Source organism: Pleurodeles waltl, chromosome 7 (assembly GCF_031143425.1).
Source record: "Pleurodeles waltl isolate 20211129_DDA chromosome 7, aPleWal1.hap1.20221129, whole genome shotgun sequence".
Lineage (NCBI taxonomy): Eukaryota > Metazoa > Chordata > Amphibia > Caudata > Salamandridae > Pleurodeles > Pleurodeles waltl.
Genome location: NC_090446.1, coordinates 125559444 through 125585972, shown reverse-complemented (window position 1 = coordinate 125585972; position 26529 = coordinate 125559444). Strand labels below are relative to the sequence as shown.

The window sequence follows — 26529 nt, the reverse complement described above, 5'->3', positions numbered from 1 at the left end:
GTATCCAGTACTGCCCCTATGAACAGGAGGCGCTGAGAGGGCTCTAGGTGAGATTTGGGCTCGTTCACCGAAAAACCCAGGTCGAACAACAACTGGGTTGTTGACTGCAGATGATGCGACACAAGCGCCGGGGACTTGGCTTTGATCAACCAGTCGTCCAAGTAAGGGAATACTGCTATCCCCTTCCTTCTGAGTTCTGCCGCAACCACCGACATCACCTTCGTGAAGACTCGAGGTGCTGAAGTAAGACCAAACGGAAGGACCGCAAACTGATAGTGCTGCGATCCCACCACAAACCGGAGATACTTCCTGTGTGACTTGAGTATCGGGATATGAAAGTAAGCATCCTGCAAGTCGACAGACACCATCCAGTCTTCCTTGTTCAACGCCAAAAGCACCTGTGCTAGGGTCAGCATCTTGAACTTTTCCTGCTTGAGGAACCAATTCAAGATCCTCAGGTCCAGGATTGGTCTCAAACGACCATCCTTCTTGGGAATCAGGAAATACCTTGAGTAACATCCTCGACCCCTTTCCTGCTCTGGGACCAACTCCACCGCGCTCTTTGAAAGGAGGGCTTGTACCTCCTGTTCTAGCAACAGGAGGTGTCCTTCTGAACAATAAGAAGGGCGGGGCGGGATGAGGGGCGGGAACTCCCGAAAGGGAAGGGTGTAGCCTTTTCCCACAATACTGAGAACCCAAGTGTCCGTTGTAACAGTCTTCCATTTGGCGAGAAAATGCTGTAATCTTCCCCCTACAGGAGAGGAGTGAGTGGGGAATGGTGGAAGCCTAAGGCTGCTTCCCCTGCTGCACCCCGCCAGAGGATGAGGAAGAGGCAGAGTGCTGCTGAGAGGCTCCTCTGGTGCGGACCCTACCTCTCCCTCTAAAAGATCTATAGGGATGGGAAGAGGCAGGTTGCTGATATCTTCCCCGAAAGGAAGAGGAGGAAGAGCCACGCCCAAATCCACGAAACCTCCTGAAAAATCTGGAAGAGGCCGTGGAAGAAGGAGCTTGGAGCCCTAACGACTTAGCCGTGGGTGGCCCTGCTCTCCTTAAAACGTTCCAAGGCTGAATCAGCCTTGGCTCCAAACAGTTAGTCCCCATCAAACGGGAGATCCAACAATGTGGACTGTACATCCGCAGAAAAGCCAGAGTTACGGAGCCAGGCCTGCCTCCTTGCCACCACAGTTGTGCCCATTGCTCTGGCCACCGAGTCGGTCGTATCCAGTCCAGTCTGGATAATCTGGGTCGCAGCAGCCTGGGCATTTGAAACAACGTCCAAAAGACCCTGGGGAAGCTCTGTAAATGATGAGGAAATGTCATCCATCAGAGCATGAATATACCTCCCCAGGATACAGGTTGCGTTGGTGGCCTTCAACGCCAGACTGCAGGACGAAAAAATCTTCTTGGACTGCGCCTCCAGTTTCTTTGAATCTCTGTCCCCAGGCACCGTCGGGAAAGAACCAGGCGCTGACTTGGATGAACAGGAGGCCTGCACCACCAAGCTCTCCGGGTAGGGTGCCTAGACAGAAAACCAGGGTCAGTTGGAGCCGCCCGATACCTCCTGGCCACGGCCCTGTGAACTGCTGGGGAAGATGCCGGCCTCTTCCACACCTCTAACACCGGATCCAGCAGAGCGTCATTAAATGGCAAAAGAGGCTCTGCCGCACCTCTGTTAGAAGGTTTTGTTTTGCCTCCACCACCGGCAAAGGCAGGTCCAAAAAACTAGCTGCCTTCCGTACCACTGCGTGAAAGGAAGCCGCCTCCTCAGTATATTCTCCCGGGGACGAAAGATCCCACTCAGGGGAAGTGTCCAGCCCACTGGCCGACTCCAGACCACGCAGCCCATCACCCGAGTCCTCTAGCTCTCCTTCTTCCAGGGCTCGTTGGTACTCCTGCTCTTCTAATACACGGAGAGCACGTCTCCTCGAATGAAGCCGTTGCTCAATACGCGGAGTCGACAATGCCTCCGCCGAAGTCGAAGATCGGCGCCGATCTTCAGAAGCCACCGACGCCGCGTCCGGCGCCACAGGTAACTTCGGCGCCGACGAAAGAGCAGTCGAAGCAGATGGACCCACCGGAGTCACAGGCCGAAATCCCGACGTCGACGGGATGGAAATCCCCGGGGCCAATCCCTCTGAAGCCACCGGAGCGGCCACCGGCGCCGAGCCCACGTTCCCAAAAGGGAGAAAGGGCATAAAGGGTGCCGGCCGAAGAGGCGCAGGATCACCCAATGAAAAGGCCAAAGGCCCAGCCGGAGCACCCCCTGGAGCCATCTGTTGGAAGATGGCATACATCGCATTCAAGAATGCGGAACTATCGGCTCCAGGGGTGGGAAAAGCCGGATACTGGGGTGCCTGTCTCGGAGGCGACCCCGACGCCGGCCTCGACGTCTGCAACGCCAGAGAAAACACCTGAGGCTCCAATACCTCAATCACCGACGCCTGTCCAGGTGAAGTCGGAGACGCCGGAGAGGGCAACGGCGTCGAAGGATGCGGCGTAACCGTGGGACTGATCTCCCATGTCCTTCGGCGCCGATCCGAAGACCTGGAACGAGTCTCCTTTGAATGACGCCGAGATTCTCTACGGCGCCGGGAGTCTCGATGACGCCGATGTCTTGGTGAAGAAGACTTCTTGTGATGCTTCTCCTTCGATTTCGCCATAAACAGCTTCGCCTCACGTTCCTTGAGGGCCTTTGGATTCATGTGCTGGCATGAATCACAAGTCGAGACGTCGTGGTCGGAGCTCAAACACCAAAGGCAGTCGGAATGAGGATCCGTCACTGACATCTTGCCTCCACACTCACGACAAGGCTTGAATCCAGACTTTCTCTGCGACATTATTACCACAGCGAAAGACTACGCAGCAAAAATACACTGTAACCACAAAAGTAACAGTTGCTCCCTCGAAGATAACCGTTTCGAATGCACGGAAAAAAGGGAACTGACGTCGGCACGTCGTCGAGGACCTCTTATTGCCTGTATGACGTCAGACGGCGTCGCGTGGGCTAGAGTGACGTCCTCGTCGACGTGCAGAGACTAGGAAGAAGATTTCCGTCGAATGCTGGCGCCATGGGAGAATTCATTAGGTGAGGAATCCACAGGTAGTTGTATCCATCAGAAAGAGGAATTACACATTAAAATCACCATCATGACATTCTCAATGTAGGCCCAAGATGCATCTGTCAGGGGAAAGCTCATCTGTGAAATAGCCTGCAGGATGGGCACTAAATGCGAAGAGGAATCCGACTGCTACCTGGACTGTCTCTGTGTAAAGAGCAGAGAGAGCATTTTTGTTTGCAATGCATTTGTGGTGTCAACAGGAGGACTGTTTCAAGAAAGAAATCATGATTTTGTGGATGTCCTTGACTTCTCCTGGTTACAGAGGCCAACTTGACCTTCCTATTTAGAATTTATCGCACAAGGAAACTACAAGAAATTTACTAAAGCACTTCAAGAAGCTCAGTGTGGTCCCATGCTGGAATGTTTTCAGCACCATGCACATGGTTGAAATACTTAAGATTTAAGGAGAGATGATGTATAGGCTGAGCCCAAAATAAGTAATTTTTTTTTTTTAAACCTGAAGAAAAAAAAAAGAAAAAACAGAGGAAACTCAGCAGGCCAGGATCCTGCATCTGTGGAGGTACAGAAAAAGAGGAGCTAACGTAACTAGCCCCTGGGTTCCTTATGTGGACCCACATTGCGACTTCTGGTAATGTTGAGCGACTCCAAAACAAACCGTGCCTAGAGCAAAGTTGCACTGGTGACTCTTTATGACTGAAAACATTTTCTGGATCTCGTTCAGCACCTGGGAGAAGGTTCAACAAGATGACTGCAAGTATCCATCTGACGCCATTTGTTTTAAATGATTCAAGCTCCTAGGCGTGGTGAATTACTGATCGGTAGTAATAAAAGCTCACGGAACAATCAGATTGACCCAACTCTGCCCAAAGCCCAATTTTAAGGTCAAGACCGGTTCCACAAATCTCGAAGGAAACACTAAGTGGTCACTTCCGGATACGTCAGAAAGGCTTCCAACATGAAGAGGTCACAGACCTCTAGGTCTTCAAGCTGTATCTTCTCACCAAGAGTAATTCTCCCCATACACTAAAGGTCTGCCCCGAAAGAGTTTGTCCACACCTGTCCCACAATAGAACAGGCACCGTCAATCATGAAACAGAGGAGCAAAATATGCAGAAGCAATTCTTACCTCCACATCCTGTTTGTTTGCAAGCACCAGAATGGGAACACCCTCCAACACATCACTGGAAATCATTTTCTCTGCGAGGGGAAAAGGATAGCATGCAAATGAGAAGTATTGAAAGATGCTAAATTATTAATGTAATCACCTGTAAGTTAAACTGAGCAATCCACTTTCATAGGACGTATTTTCTAATGTCATTTACTCTGTTTGCAAGTAGCCACAAATTTGGCACAGACGAGAAAGAAAGTACAGGGAGCTACAGTCATTTGGCCAGGATCACTAATTAATGGTCAAGTGAAGAACTTGGTGAATAAAACTGAGAGCTCCTGTTTTTAAATTTGGTAATCCACCCACTCGAACACACTTCCATTTTCATGATGGGACCAGCTTCACAAGCACACAAAGAAATGTCCTGGCATCCTATTTACTTCCTCTAAAGTGTTCTAAAATGTTACATGGGGCTCAAACAGACCTGGGAGGAGGGATAGTACACTGTGGTGTCAACACGATGCACAACACACAGAAATAAAACTTAATCCTACTGCATACAGTGTACATTACTTGGAGATTAAGTTCACCACGCAAAACAGAAATACTGGCTCACCAAACGCTCTCTTAGATTCAGACAGACGATCCTCATCCGTTGAGTCGATGACGTAGATCACACCATGTGATTCAGCATAATACTGAAATGCAAGAAAAACATTAAGGAACAACAATTTTATTTGCTGCCAACCATACTGCCAGAATCTATTGATCCTAAAGGTAACAAAGTACAGAGCAATCTGCTATTGACTGATACAAGAGGGGCAGTGGAAGGCTCACATTAACACTTCGTACAGTTCAGAGTACGCCACATGTCACCATCAGTCATAAGGCACTGAGACCCAGTGGTCTGCCAACAGTACTATTACAAGAGGTTGTGATTTCTAGGTCTCTAATGTGCTGCCATTGTTTTGGGAAGAAAGACGAACTTACTGGTAAGTTCTAAACTGATAGCCAGTTAGCTATCTGGTTCCAATCTACAAAAAGTGAGTTAAACCTGACTCAGGCAAATAGATTTTGCTTTCAGTGTCCAATATGGCAATTCATATCTATGCCCACCTTATTTGTCTCACTTGTTGGAACTGATAAACTGGATGTGATCCTTTTACATAAACAAGAGACTTTTGGAAAAACTCCAGGACTACTGATAACCTAATGATTTTGCCCCAAGTTGTATTGACCAGCATTCGGTCAAGATCTAATCTGTATACATATGTAGACTATTCTGTAGCTTTTGATAAGGCCAGTGACCATCATTTAGGGGGGGGAAGTTAACAGGGAATGGGCCTGGCACAGGCTCAATAAACTCCTGCAGATATGGCATTTAGGGCCATATGTACAAACACATTTTCCCATAGACATAGAATGGGTAAAACCCTTTGCTACATCTGGCCCTTAGATACAAGCATCAAGGTATGTGTGAAACGGGGGGGGATACATATAACAATAAAATAGAACCCAGTAAGGTCCCAAAACGAGGCTGCGTTCTAGAGCTTGCCCTCTATCACTTAGCTTGTCATGAGAGTTTTGGCAACACCGTCCCCCTACGTTAGACAACTTCTATTCCAGGATAATGATGTACAATGTTGACTTGGTGATTTGAGATCAAGCCCCACGTGATCATTAGTCTCAGCTTGACCATCAACCAGAATAAGCCTGGGACTAAGATCTTAAGTGTGGGAAGAAGAAACGCAGCTTTCTATTGTCTAAAGGTGGTTAAACGTTTTGCCTACACGGGAAGAGTTTCCAACTCAATGTTTAGCCACACTCCTCTTCAGGAGAGACTCTGAAGTACTAAATCAGTTAGCTACATCTGGAAAGAGCTTTTTGCTGATACACTACAAAATTCTTCACGAGAAGATTTCTCTTTCGAGCATGCAGAGGCCCTAAAAATCAAATATGGTTTCAATAATATTTGCAAAGGCAGACAGCCTCTTGGAGCCTCTGCAATAAAACATTTAAACCAATATTAAAATTACTGAATTATTCTGTTTCTTGTAGACAGCTAATGTGTCTTAACTTGCATCCAATCGTTAACTTCAATGTAAACTGTGATAGAAGCTCAGAAATATCCCATAGAACCTTTAAATTCACACGCTCAGCTATGGTTTATTAATTGCAGATTTCAACATGTTATTTATGAGTTCGCGAGATCTTGGCACTGTAATAACCAGAATATGAAAACTGCCAGGTCTGTAATTTGAGAAGGGAAATGGTGATTCAGTTTTTCCGTACCTGCCCATGACTGACTGATTTACGAATGCATTTTTGTAAAGTCTGATCTGCTGACTAACTTTGTGCAAACAGTACCCGAGGCTAATGCACTTATTGAGGTGGATAAGACAGAGTGAGCTCTTCTTTGATGCATTATTTGAATTTGATAGTCAAGAAATCAGAACAGTCTTGTTTGACGTACTACTCATCTACTTAGTTTCCAGGATGTGGGACAGGAACATTTCAACTTTTGCAGTGGAAATGGGGCCTGTTTTTAGTTTCTCCCCGTAGGGTTGCCAACAGTGCCATTTTTATAATAGCTATAATGTTTTAGTAATGTTCAGATGCACATCTCAGGCAAAGCTCAAGGAATAATCACAGCTCTTATCAGGGTGAGGCCTCCAGATCACTAAATTAACTTGCGCTAAACACACTGGTAGCTACGGCACAGAGTAGGCAATCTTTACTTGGGGCAAGTCTAAACTACGATACACCAAAAATCACAAACTGAATTAGAATAGAGTAAAATTTGAATTTACAAAGTTTTAAATATTGCCAAAAAGTGCACAGCTCCAATGACAGTCAATGGTCACAGAATACCGGGCTTTAAAAGCAATTTGAGTCTGACCACGATGGACCACTGATCCGACACAAGTCGTTTGGTCCAGTTGAAAAAGTATGGAAGTCTAAATTTGAAAACATTTTGCAGTCCTAATTCAAAAATGGCCTTTGCCACTTTTCACAGCTGAAAATCCTATCTGGGTGTGTAGAAGATGAAACTGTAGCTGTCACCATGGAACCACAGGTCAGATATTGAAAACAGGTTAGTCCCGCTAGCCTTGTGCAGCTTTTCAGTTTTTGCTTGAAAACACTTCTATGTTCTAAAGTGGAAAGGGATTTACTCAAAGCTCAAATTTTCGAGTCGAGCAAGGCCAAAATTCACTGTGGAACTGCCAATTTGTTACTATTGGAAGTGGGTACAGCTAAGGTTCTAGAGCAAAAGATTTTTTAAATTTCCAAACTACGTTCAGGTGCCAAATAACCACAGTGTTACACTTCTAGGGCCCCAGGAAGAACACGTAGAGCCTTACTGGATATCAGAGAGGGGCGAAGAGCAAAGTTCAGTTGCCACTGGGCAGGGCCCTACAGCACCCAGACAGGGGTTACACAAGAAATGTACTAACATCCTATTTTCTTCGTCTCAAGTGTTCTAAAGTGTTACATGTGGCTCAAACAGACCTGGGAGGTGATATAGTACACAGTGGTGTGAACATGATGCCCAAAGCCCCCACCCGAAGATTCTGCAGAGCTCAAAGCATGCTTGCTAGCCCATTCAAGTCAACCCATTATGTTGCTCCTGGGAGGGATTTCACACCTTATACACACCTCATGTAGGGCTATGTAAGGGCTAGGAGTTAGCAGTGGCTAATGCTAATTAGTACTCTGAAAGCTTAGGGAGCTAAGGTATTACTGTCTGAAAGTTACCTTTCCTTAATATTTATTTTAAAAAAAATCTGACTAAACCATTGAATTGGATTTTTAATAGTTACTACATATAGTGGTGCAATTATCTTTCTAGCAGGTCCCTTTCCCGGATTAGTGGTAGTAGTATGTTAATCTGCATTCCAGTCTTTTACATAGGACTGCTAGGCTTGCCACAGTCAAAATAACTTTTGGGGCCATGTAAGTGTAGGGACAGAGTAACATTAATTTTGTAGCTGTCCCACTTTTAAACCATGCTCCCAGATGGAGACTTTGGGAGTGCCAGATTTTGTTGGTGTAGCATGCCGAGGGAGATGAGATTTGATATTGCAAGTGTAATTGATTTTGCATTTACAAAGACGATAAAGGATGCAAATAGCACCCATTTGCAAGGTGCATTGCTTAGTAGCTACTGATTGTCTCCAAACAAAAATGAAATGTCAATTAACATATTTAAAAAAAATACTTTGCTCCCGGCCAACAGAGGGATGACTTACTAATATTTAAAAGGGAGGTCCTTAACTATCACAAAAGGGTTATTTTGGCAAGTGGTACTGCAGGTTTTAGACTGCAGCAGTCAGGCAACACAGGGGGTCCCCAAAGCCATGTTTTACTCCCATTGTAGCAGATGGCACAATAGATGCTACTGTCCACCGGTGGCATCTAACTTCCAGGCCCTGGGTGCACTTTCTACATCACATACTAGGGACGTACAGGCAATGTGATGTGCCAATTGGAAATTGGCCAATTTAACCATGTTCAAAGGGGGAGCACAGGCACGTTACTTTTTGTCAGGAGGGGTCAAATGCAAGTTAGAAAACCAGCAAAAATAGTGTCCATAAAACTGTGAAAATCTGTGGTGACCATGCAGACAAGATGTATTTCCTACAGACGCACTGACTTTGTTTCGCAGGGTGACAATTTGCATTAGGACAAAGAAAGCCTTGTGCTGGTCAGGGCACGTTAACATAATGCTGTCTGGATCCATTAGTATGCAAATCATCCACTGAACTTTAAAATGCCCTTTATACTGCTGTTTTAGTTGTTGTTAAAGCAAAACATGCCCTTTGTTCTTTCTCTGTAGGTCATCATTTCCCTGACACCTTGAAGATTGCCTGTCCTTTTATGTGTCTCAGTTTGGCCCACTGAGGCGGTCTTCTGCTGTGGTAAGGACCGGATTTTCCCTTCAGGTATCCAAATCCTCCTTGTATTTCCCTGGAAAAAGTCATATATTTAAGTGCGCTACAAGCAGTATTTCAGTGGTTTCAAATTTGTCCCTTACCTGACAAGTAGAATCTGCTAGCTTGGAAGTGTGGATTGTGCCTGTCTGTATCCGAGGAGATTCTGAATAGAGAAGTGCTTTCCTCAGGGTCCTGGACTTTGTGATTGGCTCTCTAGCTCCCAGGCAACCTGAGCCCCCCTCTCATACCTGCACTGGTCCTTTAAGTTTGTGGAGGGAACGCCAAGACAGCCACCTCCATTTCATGAGCCCAGCTTCCCAGGTCAGTGAGCAAGAGTCCTGGGAGGCTGGTAAAACCACAGACTTTCTGTGTATTCTTGTTATTTGTAAAAAAAAAAAAAAAGGTTTTCCCCACCTCAGTCTGTTTACATTTGACTCCCTTTTTTTTCTACTAACTTGGTGCCTTTAAACTGCTGTTTTTACCCAGGACTGTTTGAATTTTCCCTCCTAGTTGTTCACAAAGACAGCATTAAGCTAAACCCCCCCCTTTTTTTTTAAATACAAAAGGCTACATACACCTCAGTGGCTAACCAGGGTGTATTTAGGAGACTGCTTAATCTGCTCTGTGTTTTTGTGGTGTTTGGTAAAAATATGCACCACTTTCTTTTTGCCTTGAAAAAGTCCTATATTTGAGTGCACAACAAGCAGTTTTTCAGTGGTTTCAAATTTGTCCCTTACCTGAAAAGTAGAATCTGCTTGTGTGGATTTTGCCGGTCTATATCCAAGAAGATTCTGAATAGAGGAGCACCTTCCTGCTCCCTTCTACAGGGGCTTGGGCTTAAGGTAACTTGGCCCAACACATCCTTCAACATCAAAACTCAATGTCAACAAATGCATTCTACACATTCACCACAAACAAACCTCATACTGATTGCAATGTCTCAACAACCACTACAAAACCACACAAACCAAACCTATACTCCATTCTACCCCAAATACCACACTCCAGCACCTTCAATTTCACTCAAACTACAAGTTTGTCCCATACCACTAACACAGCCACACATTACAAACACAACACAAAGCCACATTATACAAAACTATAAGGCATCCAGAGACACGGTCCATGTTCATACAAAACACCAGCTCTTCCCTCTACTTACTCAAAACAGACCCCTTTTTACACTGAGAAAGCTTATACTCAGCCTTCCATCACACCATCCTTAAATACCCTCTTCCTCTCTTTACCAATTACACACAACTATAGATTTTACACTCAAATCCACCAACCATTATCTCTTCCAGTGATCAAATCTAACACAATCATAACTCTTGACCATCCCCTCTTACTCACAACATACACTCTTTTCCAAAACACATCACCACCCAACACTTTTCAAACGCCACTCACCAGCAGTAACTCGCATAGAAATCCTTCACAAAAAACACTACATCTATGTCTCCACTCAAGACTCCACTAAAACAAACACACACACACACACACACATTAAAATAACAAACACTTTCAAATTACTTTCCATCACACCCTCTACCATGCTTCCGACTACACAAATAATGCAAATCCAAAACCAGCTTTATTCCAACATTCACATTCTTCACCAACATCTACCAGAAACACCCCAAACCAGCAACATAAATTCGCTTGCTTCTCATACACTGCACAATTTAGTGCCTTACAATATGACCTATGTGCTCCACAGATGCAAACAAAATATATAACATGCTACTCTTCACAATTTAGCATCCTCATGTCGTTTACACAAGGCTACTCTACAAAAACAACACATCTCACCATCTCGCTCACAACCACTATCTCCACCACCAACACACGCAGACCCAACAAAATGCCTTCTGAGCCTGCTGGTCAAGGAACACAGAGAAAAACAACACTATTGTGACCCTCATACAATTAATATCAACACCAATGACACCTGCTACAAGTTACAAAATATACTGATACCTCTTCTATAAAACAAAAATCACACCACCACTAATACTCAGTCTCTAAAATGCCTACTCATAAAACCTCGATCACTTTCTAAAAACAAGTACCAAATCTACAACCTGCTCACTGACACACAACTTGACTTACTCTTCATAACTGAATCATGGCTTAGAGATGACATGGCTACAGTGTTGCATAAAGCCGTTCCTCCAGGCTATCAAACCATCACACAAAACCGTATAGGCAAAAAAAAGGAGGTGGACGAGCAGTTATATTCAAACAAGCAATAAATCTCATCAAAACAGATATCTCCATACAAGGTTGTGAGGCCCTCATCGTCAGATGCAACCCTAAACCAACTTCCTTCTGTAACTTCCTCCTCCTTTACAGACCATCACCTAGCAATTCTACATTCCCAGACACAATTTCACACCTTCTACCACTACAACACTATACTCCAACCTGTGCATTCTTGGGGACCTAAACATTTGGTTTGGCAAACCAATATGCCCCATCCAAAAGCTATCATCACTGGCCTAGTCACATTGGACCTATATCAGAATCTACACAATCCCACACACATCGCTGGACACATCCTACATGTCATTTTGCAAAACCCAGGACTAGTTACCGTTCATATCATCATGCCAGTCACATGTTCAGACCACCATAGGGTTACTTTCCAACATAAAAACACCCTATTTATCAACACACCCGTGACCACCTTACATACAGCCACCAATCGACCAAAGCACAAGCTCAATTTTGAACACTTAGAAACACAACTAACAGTCAGCACAGATCTAGAAACAATAAATTCTGTTCAAAAACTTTACAAATAGCTATAAGAAGCTTTCAATATCCCAATACCACTAAGAAAAACTAAACAGGACAAAAGAAAACAAGCACCTTGGGGAAACACAGAACTAAAAAAGATAAAACAACAAATCAGAAGGCAGCAACGAACCTGGCTCAAGTCAAACAACATTCAAGACAAACCTCAGCTACGCAAACTTAACAGAATAAAAAATCAGCAATAAAAAAAAAAAAAAAGCTAAAAAAAGGTACTACTCCGACAGAATTCAAAATACAATCTTCTCAAATAAAGAATTGTATAAACTTCTCAACTAATTTCACAAACCTAAACGCATGGAAGGAACTCATCCCATTACTCAAGACTTCACAGACACACTGGCAAATCATTACACGACCAAGGCTGACTCACTGGGCTCCTATTAAAAACAAGGGAAAACACCAGCACCAACCTGTTTCCAAAACGTCCCTCCAAGAGTAAGCCAACCCAGCCTCCACACTCTTTCAAACAAATATCACAAAGTGAATTTATGAATCTGGTCAAAGCAAGCAGGCCTTCCCGGTTGCCCTTCTGACCCTTGTCCACCACACATCTTCAGGAATATTCTTTTATCTACCTCTGCTGCCACAGCAGTATGAAGAATTATAAATACTTTTTAAACTACAGCAATCTCTCCTGAAGATCTTAAAAAGTCATACATACACCCGTTCTTAAAAAACAACCTGGACCGCAGGACCCTAACAATTACAAACTGATTATAAATGGTCCTTTCCTGGGCAAACTGATAGAAAGAGCAGCTTTCGCTCAGATGTCACAATTCATTAAAGATAACTTCATACCAAACTGGATTCCGCCCAGGAAGAGGCATTGGATCTGCCCTCATCGCAACCCAGGTTGATCTTAAAAACACAATAGACTGCAATGGAGTTGCTGCACTACGTCTCTTGGACCTCTCCGCTGCCTTTGACACAGATGACCATGACACTCTAATAAAAAGACTCTGCGAAGCCAGCATAGAGGGGACTGCTCTCGACTGAATTGCATCTTACCTTCAAAACAGAACTAATGTCATCAATACTCCCCTTTTCTCATCTTATTTCACAAAAGCAGGGGTGCCTCAAGGCTCAATCATCTCACTCATGCTTTTCAACATCTACATTATGTCATTACCAACGATGATCAATTAATTTCAACTCACATGCCACAACTATGCAGATGACACACAAATACTCCTTAAACTGGAATGCCCCAAAGACATCGCAAACTCACAACTCTTCAGTTGCCTCAGAGCTGTTGATCAATGGATGACATGGAGCCATCTCAAACTGAATGCTTCCAAAACAGAAATACTCACTGGAAAAGTTATGACCTACTCTGCTCCTGGCCTGAAAATCTGGGGCCACCTCCTAAACTATCTAAGGGAGTAAGAAACTTTGAAACTACCATGGACTCCAAGTTAACAATGAATGCTTAAGTGGAGAAATTAGCAAGATCAAGCTTCATCACCTTGAAAACTCTGCGACACATTTTCCCCCACCTCGGATTTCCACACAAGGTGCAGGCTACTATCTCTCTTCCACCATCTAAACTGGATTATGCCAATGGCCTCTACCATGGATCTTCTCTATTTACAATGAATAAACTACAATACATTCAGAACTCGGCTGCCAGACTACTCCTACATGTAAAGCCACTAGCGCACATCTACCCTTCCATGAGGGCCCTTCATTGGTTACTGGTTGCCAGAAGATCCACTTTCAAGCTGCTCTGTTTAACCCACAAAGCAATATACGGAACAGGACCACTTTTCATCAGTAATGAAATCACCAAATACATTTAACAAAGAAACCGCTGCTCAAGATTGGCACCTCGCCTCAAAACACCACCATACAAGAAAACGATAATAGGTTGTACATCTATCTCTGTTCAAGCAGCCAAACTATGGAATGCATTACCCAAATACAAGATGCACGGATAACTATCTTACCTTCAGAAGACCACTCAAGAGTTGGCTCTTCCCTACATAACCACCATACTCAACAGCAATTGACTGCATATCCTCTGTGTACGTAAAAATGTTATAATTTGATAATGTGTGTGTGAGAGAGAGAGTGTGTGTGTGTATATATATATATATATATGTGTATCTTTGTACAAATATACATATAATAACTATTTTATCTTAAACTATATACATACTCTTTAGGCCTCTTTAACAAATGTATATTTTACTTCAATTATATGCATGTATTTGTATGTGTAGGTGTATGTATGTATATATATTATTATGGATATGAGTATGTTTCTGTCTGTGTATGTATATATATGTGTGTGTACTATGCTACACTTGACATGTTCATAGGTCACTGCATAATTTCTATATAAGTTGCTTAAGTGCTTGATTAGGTGCTTATGAGTCTCTGTTTTTATTTTATCTATCACAATAGGTAAATATTATTTTAACTACTTACAAGCATTTTACTATTGAAATATTGAGGAAAGATTACCTGTTATAAAAGTACACAAATAAATTAACTTCAAATTTGTAACTCTTGAAAGCCTGTGTTTATACAATACAACTTTAAATCTCAATATATTATATTCCTTACACATTTATTCCCTGGCTTATGTATGTAATAATGTATCTATATATTTAATACTCTAATCCTACTGTACGAGAAAAAAAACATTTTACTCTCTCAAAAGCTTTACTTTGTCTGACCATCACCCTACACCTTATTAATCTATTCTCTACCTCCACTCTCTGACTCATCCCAAACCCATTCTACTACTATGCTTTCCAACATAACCCTTCCCAGACTTTCCCCTCCTTGCTCACCCAAACCTCAGTTCACAACTATGATCTCCCAAACAACCCTACTAATTTCTCCTTCATTAAAATTAATATCCCTCTTTTGACTCATCCCAAACCCCATTTAACTACTATGGTCTCCCTAATACCGTTCTACAGACCCTTACATCCTCCACCTCTCCTTTACTCATCCTAAACCTCATCTTACAACTACGATCCCCCAATTTACACTTATGGATTCTTTTTTCCTCTATCCCTCCATCATTCTATTCAAATCAACTAACAGACTCACGTCCTCTGCTCAAATTAAGTCATACCTCCCTATACTAGAACTAATACAGTACTCATTTTTCCCTAGTCTAATCCACCACTAATCCTTTTGGGTTCCAGAGGGGCGCACTACTTATTGAAAAGCACTTTGACACCTCATCAAGGGTAGTAAGCGGTATATAAATACAATTATAATTCCTATCTCAGCTCTATGGCTGTACTAACTGCTATGTTTTTCTACTAATTTGGTGATAGGCAAAAGCTAGATGTATGGTGGTGAAGAACTTGGCTTTTCCAGTAGACACCACCATCTCAGTAATATTTGGTAAAGGAAAGTGATCAGTTATCACACACTTATTCAGTGTTCTCACGTGAATGCACAACCGGATCTCACCTGACTGCTTGGGTGCCTCAACCACAGAAGCTAACCACTCACTACATTTAATGTCTTTGGGACATAATTTATCCAGTTGACTCTTCACTAGTATGGATACAATTAATCATTACAGCCATAGAGAAAGGAGGCAAGAAATCACACATCTCTTGTAGATCTATGGAGAGAAAACATAATAGTTATGGGTGGCACGAATGAATTAATGTCAGTCAGTGGTAATTACTATGAGCTGTATTATAGTCCTGTGCATCTCTCCAGAAAGGGACCAACTATACTCAAGCCAGCTTGTTCTTGTTTAATTAGAACAGTTCAGCCTGAACTGCCAAGCTATGCCTCTCAGAACAGAAATACAAGCAACCCAAAACCGGTTTCTGCCTGCCGGGCCTCTGGCTTTTAAAACAATTCTAGCTTGGAATACAGCCCAGAGTAACTAACAGTGCCTGAGAGTAATTCAAGCTGCCCAGCCATCACTTTTTTGTTTCTTTTGAATGAACTTGCAACAACAGGTCCGCTGCTTGTTTCAGTGTTGCAGATAACACTCATTTTGAATAATCCCAATGGCCTTTCATAAGGCAAGAGAGCTGGCAATCACTAAGAACAGAACGCAGGCCTCATTTTTCCACACCTCAGCCTTTTATTATCCTACAACAGGACCAGGAAAGACCTTGGGCAAACATGAAAAGGGGGTACTACAACCTCTTTTCTCCGGATAGCCTCCTGACTGAGTCTTAAAATACAGATAAAAAGATTATGAAGACAAACCCCCTAGACAGCATGGATTTGATCTTCAAGGAGTGGAGGAGAACATTATGTGAAGGCAAGGGACAATCACTTACCATCCTCAAATTGGATGGTATTAACAGCAAGGCTGGACTGGGAACCCAAAAGCACACCCTCTCCCTTCATCTCCCCACCCAATCTCGCTCTTTCCATTCATGCACTCGCTCTCTCTACTTCTCTCCTCTCTTTCTCTCTCTCTCTTTGAGCCTCTCTGTGCCTGCTGCAGTGAACCTCAGAGAGCTGGGGAAAGTGGCAGATGCACCACAAACAGCCCTCGTCTTCCAAAACCAAGCTCGACCTGCCAGGTAAACGTCAGGTGTCATAAAAGACAGGTCCAGCACTGATTAACTGCAATCTATGTATTTCATACATTAGTACAGCATAGAGTAGGCCAATAGAGCAGTCGAATATACAATAAAACCCTACACAATTAATAAAAACAAGATTTCAGACTATATACATATCGGGAAAATAAAAAGAACACCCAAATCAGTGTACATTAAGCCTTAAGACAAGAGAAAAAGGTGTCTGAAGTAACCATGAAGAGTATAACCTAGAATCTGTAGGAGGAGGAAGATGCATTCCTAGAAAAGAACTAAGACAGTGTTTTCTGTCTGCATACCCTGGTGACCTCCAAACATCAATACTGATTGGCTTATTCTACTCGTTACACTGAAGTGTGTTCACAGTTGGCCTAGCAAACACTTTTTTCAGACTCCCATACACAGCTCTCTGGTACACAAATTGAAAACCTGTCTTAAAATCAGAATGGGGTGCGAGAACACAACAGGCTCACACAACAGAAATAGGATACTTTAACAAGAGCAGCAGATGGTACCATAACATACTCCTGCTTTATTAGACATTAATAAAAAAAGAGGCGTAAAACGCAGATAAACATACTTTTACAAATCACCTCATTTCTCCATTTGTAACATGAAGAAAACCTTACTAATGAAGCACCAGAAAGTGTGTGCACACTTACACACTAACTGTCAAAGCCATATAATCCATAACTTGCAACTTTGTCCCTTCGTCTACTCCCACAAAACTATATGGCTTGGCACTGGCAAGCTGATTTAGCATACTCAAAGATACTATTTCTTCAATAATGCATTTGATTTTTCTTTTTTCGTTATTAACAATCTCACCTTATCCCACAGCGACTGCAGCTCTTCTTGCCCTCCCAGATCCCAGAACATGAGTCTTGATTTGCCCATGTCAATCGTGCCAACTGAAAGACAACAGAATAAGAAACTTTAACAAGAGCAGCAGATGCTACCATAACATACTCCTGCTTTAAGAAAAAAAGAGGCGTAAAATGCCGATAAACATACTTCTACAAATCACCTAATTTCTAACATGAAGAAAATCTTACTACTGAAGCACCAGAGTGTGCACACATGCACACACACATACAAAACGCCAAAGCCATATAAGCCTAACCTTGCAACTTTGTCCCTTTCTAGTCCAGTGGTCTGCATAAATACTTGTTATTCCAATAAACTAATGACAAAGAGGACTGATAGTGTCCTTCAAATCTGTCTTTTGGTATTTTATACCATGGAGCAGACAACTCTTCTACATTATTACTGAACAGCATCCCTCCTGTAGTTACTTTAGCAATACACAGCTTTATTAATGCAATGAATCCAGCATATTGCCAATCCTACCTATTCTGTCACTGGGACACAGCGCATAGTGAATCCCTGTTTCACTCATACTATATGCAAAACAGAGTGGCTCCTAAGTTTGTTTCTATGATACTTAAAGGTTAGGGTATGCACTAAATACATATCCAGTCAATTTAAGTAAAGGAACTCCGGCTATATTCGCATCAAACACATATTCACAGATCAGAGATTTGATTGCAAATATAAGTGCACTTTTTAATGAATGAAAAAGATGCTCGAAGTTGATAGTTAAGTGCTCTAGTATCACACTGTGAAGAGAGCAGAGAGTAGTAGTAGAACAGAAAAAATAAAAAAATGTTTGGCTAGACATTAACAGCTAACAAGTTCAGAATGATACAGTGATCATTAAAACACAGTCCAAAACTAAATTTGTCAGTGTTTTGACTCCGTCTTTGACTAACTGGGGTTTTCACAGGGTCACAGATCAGGAGACAATTAGAGCAGCAAACCTCAAAATTCTCTTTTGAGAAGACCTTGAACAAAAAACAAAAAAATAATTAACACTACTACGGAAGAAGACACAAATCACACAAGTGGTCAGTAAATACAGCAGGTACAGTAGAATAATGCACCTGTATGTATTCATTTATTAGAGTGGAGACCAAACTCACTGCCATTTTTGACAACAGTCCAGGCAACATTTCTTAATTTTCAAGAGTTTTTGTCATAACGCACCCTCTGACTTTACAGTACTATAAATGGCACACAACCATATCAGCACACCTCTTTAGTGACAGACAATGTACTGGGATTACACTAATAGGAACCCACAGAAAGTTCTGTCAACTGTCCTATCACATGCGGCAGACTTCTACATAGTAGAAACCTACAGTCAAAAGGCCTTATAAATATTGGTACACCCAAAGCCTACTATGCTAAGACCACAACAAGTAAACTAAGATGCACCTAAGCCTGACCAACAACCAAGCTGAAGAGGAAACAATAAACTGGTGGACTGAGTCTTTTCACTTTCAGTCTTGGAGTTATAGTACATTTATTGGTATAACTCTGTGACTCTCTGAGGCCTTCAGAATGTTCTCAAACACTTACTGTTCAACCCAACGGTGGTAGTGATTTTGGATAAACTCATCCCCTTGTAGTTGCGATTGAATCGTGTTTTTGTCTGCTCCAGAAAAGTCTAAGAGGAGAGAGGGCAAACTTCAGAGAATGATCACAAAGTTCAAGTTCTTTGGTTTAGGTGGCATAAACATTTTCGAACACCATCAAGAAGCTGTTCTCTCAGATCACTTAAGTGCTATGACACATCCAAGTAAAATATTCACATGGGTTCAGATTGATCATCAGCTACAAGATGCTAAAGATAATATATATTGTAATTGCAGTCACATTAATCACTACATATGTTTTGTGACAAGGGGCAGAAAGGCATTGAGACAAACTGACTTCCACATCAAAGAAAGACAAAACCACATGCTTCAAAAGCGCCGCAAGAAAAGCAGAAAGTTAGAGTAAAGGAAAAGAGGCTAGAAGATCCAGGTATTGTCTCATGAGGACAGATATCCAGATTCTGATGACAAAACAGTACTTAGGTTTTCTTCTAAAGAGTATTTCATCACTTATGTACAATTACGGAGGAAAATGTCCTTAAGGAAACCTGTTCTGCAGTAACCTTCCCCACCAACAGGTTTCTCTAACTTTTATCCAAGGAATGAAATTCTCAGGTTGCAGGTTTCACCCTGGCGAATGTCTTTCATGTCAAAATAGGATTCTGCAATCTTTTTTTCCCTTCATCAACAATGCAGACAACAGATCCTGATAACAGGTACATGTAGCGGAGTCTCAAGGTTCCGGTCGCTACGTTTATGCGGACCCACGACATCTTGCAGTCTTCCTCCTTATCCTCACACAAACAACAGGCATCACTTATCTGCTATCCTACAGCCTACCCTGGTTCAATAGTTCATGGGTGCTTGGGGACAGAGCTGCACAGATCAAAAGTGAACTCCGAAACTGGTGTGAGACCACAGTTACTAAACTGCATCAGATAGAGACAAATTAACAAAACACTCAATTGTTGAGCTACATGAAACGATTTGGAAGGAAGGAACTAAATTATAGAACATCTTTCTATGCTTAGTCTATCTCGATGGTGATAAGGCACCACATAGTATCTATGAACCTTCTGCAGTCTCAGTATTCAAGGCAATGGAATGCATCGCCCACTATCCTCCACATGTTGTGAATTCACTGTAGACAGATCTCAGTCGACTAAGGCTGTATGTGTTCCACATAAGCTAGAAACAGAATATCTGGAATTGCAACAGAGCATATCATACGTGTAAGTATGAGCCTCAGTTTCCGGAAGACCTTAGCTGTTAAGCATAAAAGAAGGCCATGTCAGGGGAGCTGAGGTTTTGCAGATTCGGATATCAACCTAAAGGTCACAAGCCGACATGCTAAAATGTACTCAGAAATGTGTTATTGGTGAACACTAAGCACCAGTGATCTTCACTGGTATAGAGAGGAAGTGGACGTTATTTAACAGGAAGGAGCACAGTACCTCAAAATAAGGTGAACAACTGATGTCCAGGGCAGCCCGCCATCTAAGTGCAACAAACAAAGCATTCCCATAAATGGTCCCATCCCCCTCCCATCATGCACTGGCACAAATGCATCCAGCATTCAAACAACTCAAAGAATGGTAGAGGAGCCCTAGTTATGATTGACGGAATATACTTTTTTTTTTTTTAACAAAGAAAAAGGTGACCAAAAATCTTTATTCACACATTCTGATAAGGAGACAGCCTCCCCTATTTAGGGTGCGGGCACTCTTTCAAAGCAACCCAGTAGAGGTACATGGAGCACACCCCACGGTTTCAGGATGTACGTTTCTATGAGCATGAAAAAGTATCAATGCAAGGCTGCACGGGGTAATGTGTCTGAGGACTCCAACTCTATGGTTCCCCAAACGGCAGGCCACCATGAAAAGCTGAAAAATGGGCAAGGCAGGTTAATGTCGCAACAAGCAAGATATGTGATTTAAGAAAACACAGAAGGGAACAACTGAGAAAGAATGTCTAGGCAATTTAAAACAAAAATACATCACACAACCCAAGCTGACAAAATAAAAAAATACTGATAACTTTCATTTCCACAGACGGTAACTGATTGTGCAAATAATGAATGTAATAAAAGTAAGATGGTTTGAAATGTAACCTTCAATTCGATTCATTTATTTTTTACAATTTTTAAGCATGGACACAAGTACTGAAACAAAAAAAAATGCAAACATTTATCCAACCCACTGTGGGATTAAGAGAAAGAAGGTACACACAAACAGCCAGGGCGGAGTTCCCACTAGCCACACGAATGCAGGCTAAGCAATAGCCAGTTCACATCCCCGTCTACACAGTGATTAACAACTGTTCCTTACCGTTTTTCCTGCATTATCCAGCCCAAGGATCAATATGCAGTACTCGTCCTTCTGGAACACATACCTATACAGCCCGGACAATAAGGTATACATCCTGCAAGACAAAAGAGCAGTTAAAGAGTTAAAGAACAATGCCTACATCCCTTGGGTGTACATTCTGCCACTGCATGGATGTATTTACTTTGTCTAAAACAGCACCAACGTGAGTACAATACAATAACTTCAGAGGGCTTGCACAACAGCATACCTAAAGAGCGTCAACATTTTAAAAGGATGGCATTTGTTTTACTATACATAAGATGTTGAACTCTGTAAGCAATGGTTTATAGTTATAGTGCTGGGCACAGAGGACAAATTTAGATTTTGTTTCTCTGCTGAACATGGGTGAATTGCTACTTCTCTAGTATGATGTCCAACGTGTTTGTCAAAAAGTGCCAAGGCAAGCAGCAGGCAATAGATCACACACTCTGGATGTGAGTGGTGCCAAATCTCCCAAATTGTCCACAAAGATCAACCAGTCTAAATGAGTAACTTTAGCTCAACTCTTGTAGCAGTACCATGAGCAAAAAAAGTCCCTTAAAGTCTAAGTACAGTATAAAAGTGTTACATAAGAAATAAAATGGAATTGAAGAACTCTTTTTTTATTTTGCCAAAACGTATAATGTAGGATTGAATCTCAAAGCAGTATTAGACCAGGTCGAAATAATATAGTTCTTCTCAAACTGACAACAATCAATGGAGAGTCATAAATCTCAACAAAAGTGATCTTCGCAGAGGTCGGAGGGATTGTGTGAAGTTGCTTCCCTAGACATGTCTGGCTGCCTCTCCATGGAGATTTTCAGTTTTTATGCAAGCTATATCTAGGATAGTATTTGCAGTCCTCCAGTTGTAGTTCACGTTCATTACTTCGAAGGCAATGTCAATAGATCATTACCTCTTCAAACGTGTGTAGGCCATACCTCAAGGGGGTTATAAAATAGTACACTGTTGTTTTACAAGTAGCCAGTGGTGAGAAGTCCATAATACTAGTCCACAAGCTCATTTGGATGCTCTTAGCACATGCCCCAAAAGTGATAAAGGCTCCAGTAGGCAAATCATGCCCCAGAAGGTTTAAATGATCCTTTAAGTGATTCTTTTAGCGATCCGCTGCAACACGAATCTGACTGCCACAGAGGTGGGCAAACTCAGCCTACCGTTGCCTCATTCCCACTAGCTATTAATGGCAGACCTTCAGCTGGTTATTATGGCTTTGGATAATATGCTATCCCAATAGCAAGTCCATTCCCTCACTTTCCTTCATTATACTGTCAGTTCTGCTCAAAGGCACTAGCCACCCTCTTTCAAGGATTAAATCAAATGTAGATGAATCCTTCAATGTATAGACTATGCATCAGTGCTCAGCCCCTCTCTTTCTAACCTTCCAAGACCAGCTCCAGATCAACTACAAGGGTCCTAAAGGATCAGACCACGGGGTAGCTGCATGGCATCTCCCGAGAACAAACTGATGCAAGCCTTTACATTGCTTCATGGCAGATTTGCAGTCAATGGTCCTTTCCTACCTCTACCCCCAGTGCATGGGCTATACCACCTTTGATAAAAAGAAGAACTTGTGATAGCAAAGAGCAGTAAGATGATAACCAATGAATTAAGTTGTTCAATTTATCACTGTTTGCAACCGCTTTAGTGCCAGCCTAGAGCCAATACATGTAAACAGGCAGGCATGGCTAACCAGAGAAATAGTGTTGTAGAGTGCAGCTGTGTAGTGTACAGTGAAGTGGTTAAGAGTAGGGTGGTGTAGAGTGCAATGGCACAGAGTGGAGTGGGCAGAGTAGAGTGGCGTATAGTGCAGTGGCATAGCGTAGATCGTTTCAGAATAGAGTAAAGTGCAGTAGAGTGAAGTGCTGTAGTGCAGTTGCGTAGACTAAATAGGTGTAGAGTGCAGTGGCATAGACTGCAGAGGTGCAGAGTAGTTTAGAGTGCCACAGAATGGATTGGTGCAGAGTGCAGGGGCATAGAGTTGAGTGCTACAGAGTAAAGTGCATTGGCATAGAGTGCAGTGTTGCGGAATGGCATAGAGTACAGTGGCGTAGAGTTGAGTTGTGCAGAGTAGATTGGTGCGACGTAGACTGGAGTGTTGTAGAGTGCAGTGACGAAGAATGCAATGGTGTAGACTACAGTGGCGAAGAGTGCATTGGCACAGAGAAGGGTGGTACTGGGTAGAGTAGAGCGGCGTAGCGTGAAGTGACATAGAATGCTGTGGAGTACATCGGAGTGGTGCAGAGTGCAATGGCGTGGATTGGTGTAAAGTAAAGTGGTGCCGAATAGAGTCCAGTGGTGTGGAGTGGTGCAGAGTAGAGGGGAGTGGCGTAGAGTGGAGTATTCATGTTGTGGTAGCACACTGCCATTATAGACAATACATGTGACCATTACATTCGCACAGACATACTGTTTTACTAATAAAATGATACAGTACACAGATGAAAATGTGTGGAAATTGCATCACCTAAAGGATTCGTTTTGATCATATTAAAGTACTTGTTTCCAACACACTTCAGAAATAAAAAAAATTGCTTCTTTTGTGAGTTCATATTGCTGATATATTCTAAATACTTACACAGTTCAATTAAACATTGTTGTGTGCTACAAAAACACTCTTTCCTACCCCCAGTACCAGCAAGATTGTTGTATAAATCCTCTCACTATGAAGTCATAGAAAAAAAAAGTAAACAAGCGCTCCTGGAAGGCAGCACCTAACATTTGACCTCAGTCTTTGAATGCACAGCAAATGTAACGAGATTAGAACAAGATTTAAGGGCCTGTTAACAAAAAGCGAGTTTGTGGAAGGATACAAAAACTTATTTTTTCTGAAAGTTCCCAAGATCTCGTTAGCAAACCAGACAGCTGCGCTGTCTAGTAGGCTGAGACCTAAACAATGATGATCAGAGGGCAGGTGGCTTTCCAATGACGTTCTTTAATAGGGATCGCTTTACTCTAAAGAATATTCTGCGAATCATAAAAATTTCCTCTTGCAGGAACAAGTTACTCACCTCTACTAAAATCAAGGGAATATCCTGAACGTTTATGCCTTTAAGGTGTATATTTGTTCATGCTGCAAATGCATCTGGAGGGTGCGTACAGTTACTAAATCCTGGACTGGAGAGAAAAGTTCTTCAAGTTCCACACTAATCATCTGAGGTGTTAACATATTCTGTTTTACCCCACCAACAAAGGTATCTTCCTGACCTCACTCTTTGTGAGATGGATGAGTCTTAGCACCCTCTGTGTGTGAGGTCTAGGAGATAAACACAAGATTAAAATTACTGCAGCACCTTATGGACCATGCTACCTACAGCAATTATCAGAGAAGCAGGGAATCTGGACCAACATACAGTGAGCAACCTTTTCCAAACACAAACAACAGTTTATTCCCCCTTATCACTTCCTGACTCTTTTCTTGGCTTCACTAACTAATCTTGTTACAAATATCATCTGAGAACAGACTGAATTAAATTCATGGAAAAACATCTGGGCAGTTTGCCTTTTTTTTATATCTTCAATTATTGAAATTGTTCGGGATTGTAATAAGCATGTGTATTCCAAGTAGTGCATTTTTCTTCAACTCCAACATTTAATTACTCTTGCGGATACACTAATTGTGTCCTGGTGCTCTTTATTTAGAAGCAGGATTCCTAAAAACATGTTACTAGCATATGTGGCTGTAGATACACGTGCTTAGCATATTCCTGCCATCAAGTGTTGGATCCAAACATTTGTAAGTTTCTACGATGAAGTCCCTTAGTCACCAGATGTGGTGCAGAGATTCTTCTTGGTGTACACTGCGCATGGGACCTGACTTTGTGTTAGGCTGTTTTTTTTGCACCATCGCAGTGGTTCCCAACCTTTTCACTTCTGTGGACCCCCACTTTATCATTACTGGAGCCCGGGGACCCCCACTGAATCTTTATTGTATTTCGGGGATCCCCCACTGTGTCATTACCGATAGCTGGAGACCTAATCTGTTAATATTATTTAATTTTCTAAGCAGTCACGGACCCCCTGTGGAGGCTTCACGGACCCCCAGGGGTCCCCGGACCACAGGTTGGGAACCACTGCACCATCGGATTCAGATATGCATCAAGGTCGCTCATAGTTCGTTGTGTCCTGAATACATTTTCGGCAGCCTCGTTTGGTTACTTTTCAATCTCACTGTGTTGGATTTAGGCAAGCTTTGGCACTTTCGCATCCACAATGCATTAACACCTTTGGCAGCCTTAAAGGCCGTTGCCGATGCTCATGGGTGCCCAGGGCCTCGTGCCCTCAGAGGGACTAGAACTGCCAACATTTCTCCTTTGGCAGAAAGTGTTGCATAGGTACTGGAACAGATACCGGAATGCAACTTGTGTCTGTCCTCCAACCCTGATGACGCCCTCGTCAGTTATGTCTCGGATCCAAGAAGACCCTCAGGTATCGAAAAGAACAGCACTGGGCACACAAGAAAATGCACCTTGGAAAAACTGGACATTTTCAGGGAAGAATATCTCTTGGCGCTGAAGAAAAGTAAAATGCTGGTCCGTCTAGTCTTCCGGCTATGCAATCAACACCTGGTCCGGAAACAGAATCTTCCAGCAAGTCGGACAACAAGTAGATAAAGAATGTCAACACATCAACAGGACCAGCCCTCTGACCTAGACCATGCCCAGGGTTGGGAGTATGCCTTGGGCCTGTGAAGACCATCTATGCTTTTGCAAACTATATGCCCTAGTAGACTGCAGTATATAAGAATAACCTAGAGAAAAGTTTAAGATCTGGATAGGGGAACACCAGGGCAATGTAAGGTGCAAAATGAACACAACTAGAATGACTAATTACTATATCATGAGTGGCCAGATAATAGTGGACTTAAAGTGAACAACTGGATGAGAAGAAAAGGAACCCGGAGAAAGTACTCTTTGAGAAGGAGCAAAGGTGGATTTACCACCTTGGCACCCATACCCAGGGTATGAACGATGAGATTCAATGTGCCTTAATGAACAGCTAAAGGATGGTTTTGAGGCACCTTATGGGGTCAGGGTAGGTGTTTTGCACGTTTATAGATGAGAGTGATACAGACTGATGGATATGGTCAGTGTTTGGCACTGCATGACATATGCAGTAATTGTCTTTATTCAAATACAGAAAATTGCATTTATAATAGGGATTCTCATGTAAACAACCCTCTATGGGATATAGTAGGAAACAGTCACCACTATAAAAGCAAACATGTGTCACAACTGGTGAGAAATAC

At 42.5% G+C, this 26529-nt stretch overlaps 1 protein-coding gene across 4 annotated transcripts in view; it reads right to left on the bottom strand.

Moving 5' to 3' along the window:
• Positions 1–26529, bottom strand: part of ARFRP1 (ARF related protein 1) — an 85630-nt gene that overhangs the window by 40010 nt on the left and 19091 nt on the right. For all 4 annotated transcript variants that reach the window (XM_069243274.1, XM_069243272.1, XM_069243275.1 and 1 more), the window contains exons 2-6: positions 21246–21339; positions 18902–18989; positions 17309–17391; positions 4805–4886; positions 4207–4277 (exon numbers count right to left, since the gene is read on the bottom strand). In XM_069243274.1, the coding sequence (XP_069099375.1) occupies positions 4207–4277; positions 4805–4886; positions 17309–17391; positions 18902–18989; positions 21246–21338 (417 nt within the window). In that variant the 5' untranslated portion in view covers position 21339. The remainder of the gene's footprint in view (positions 1–4206; positions 4278–4804; positions 4887–17308; positions 17392–18901; positions 18990–21245; positions 21340–26529) is intronic.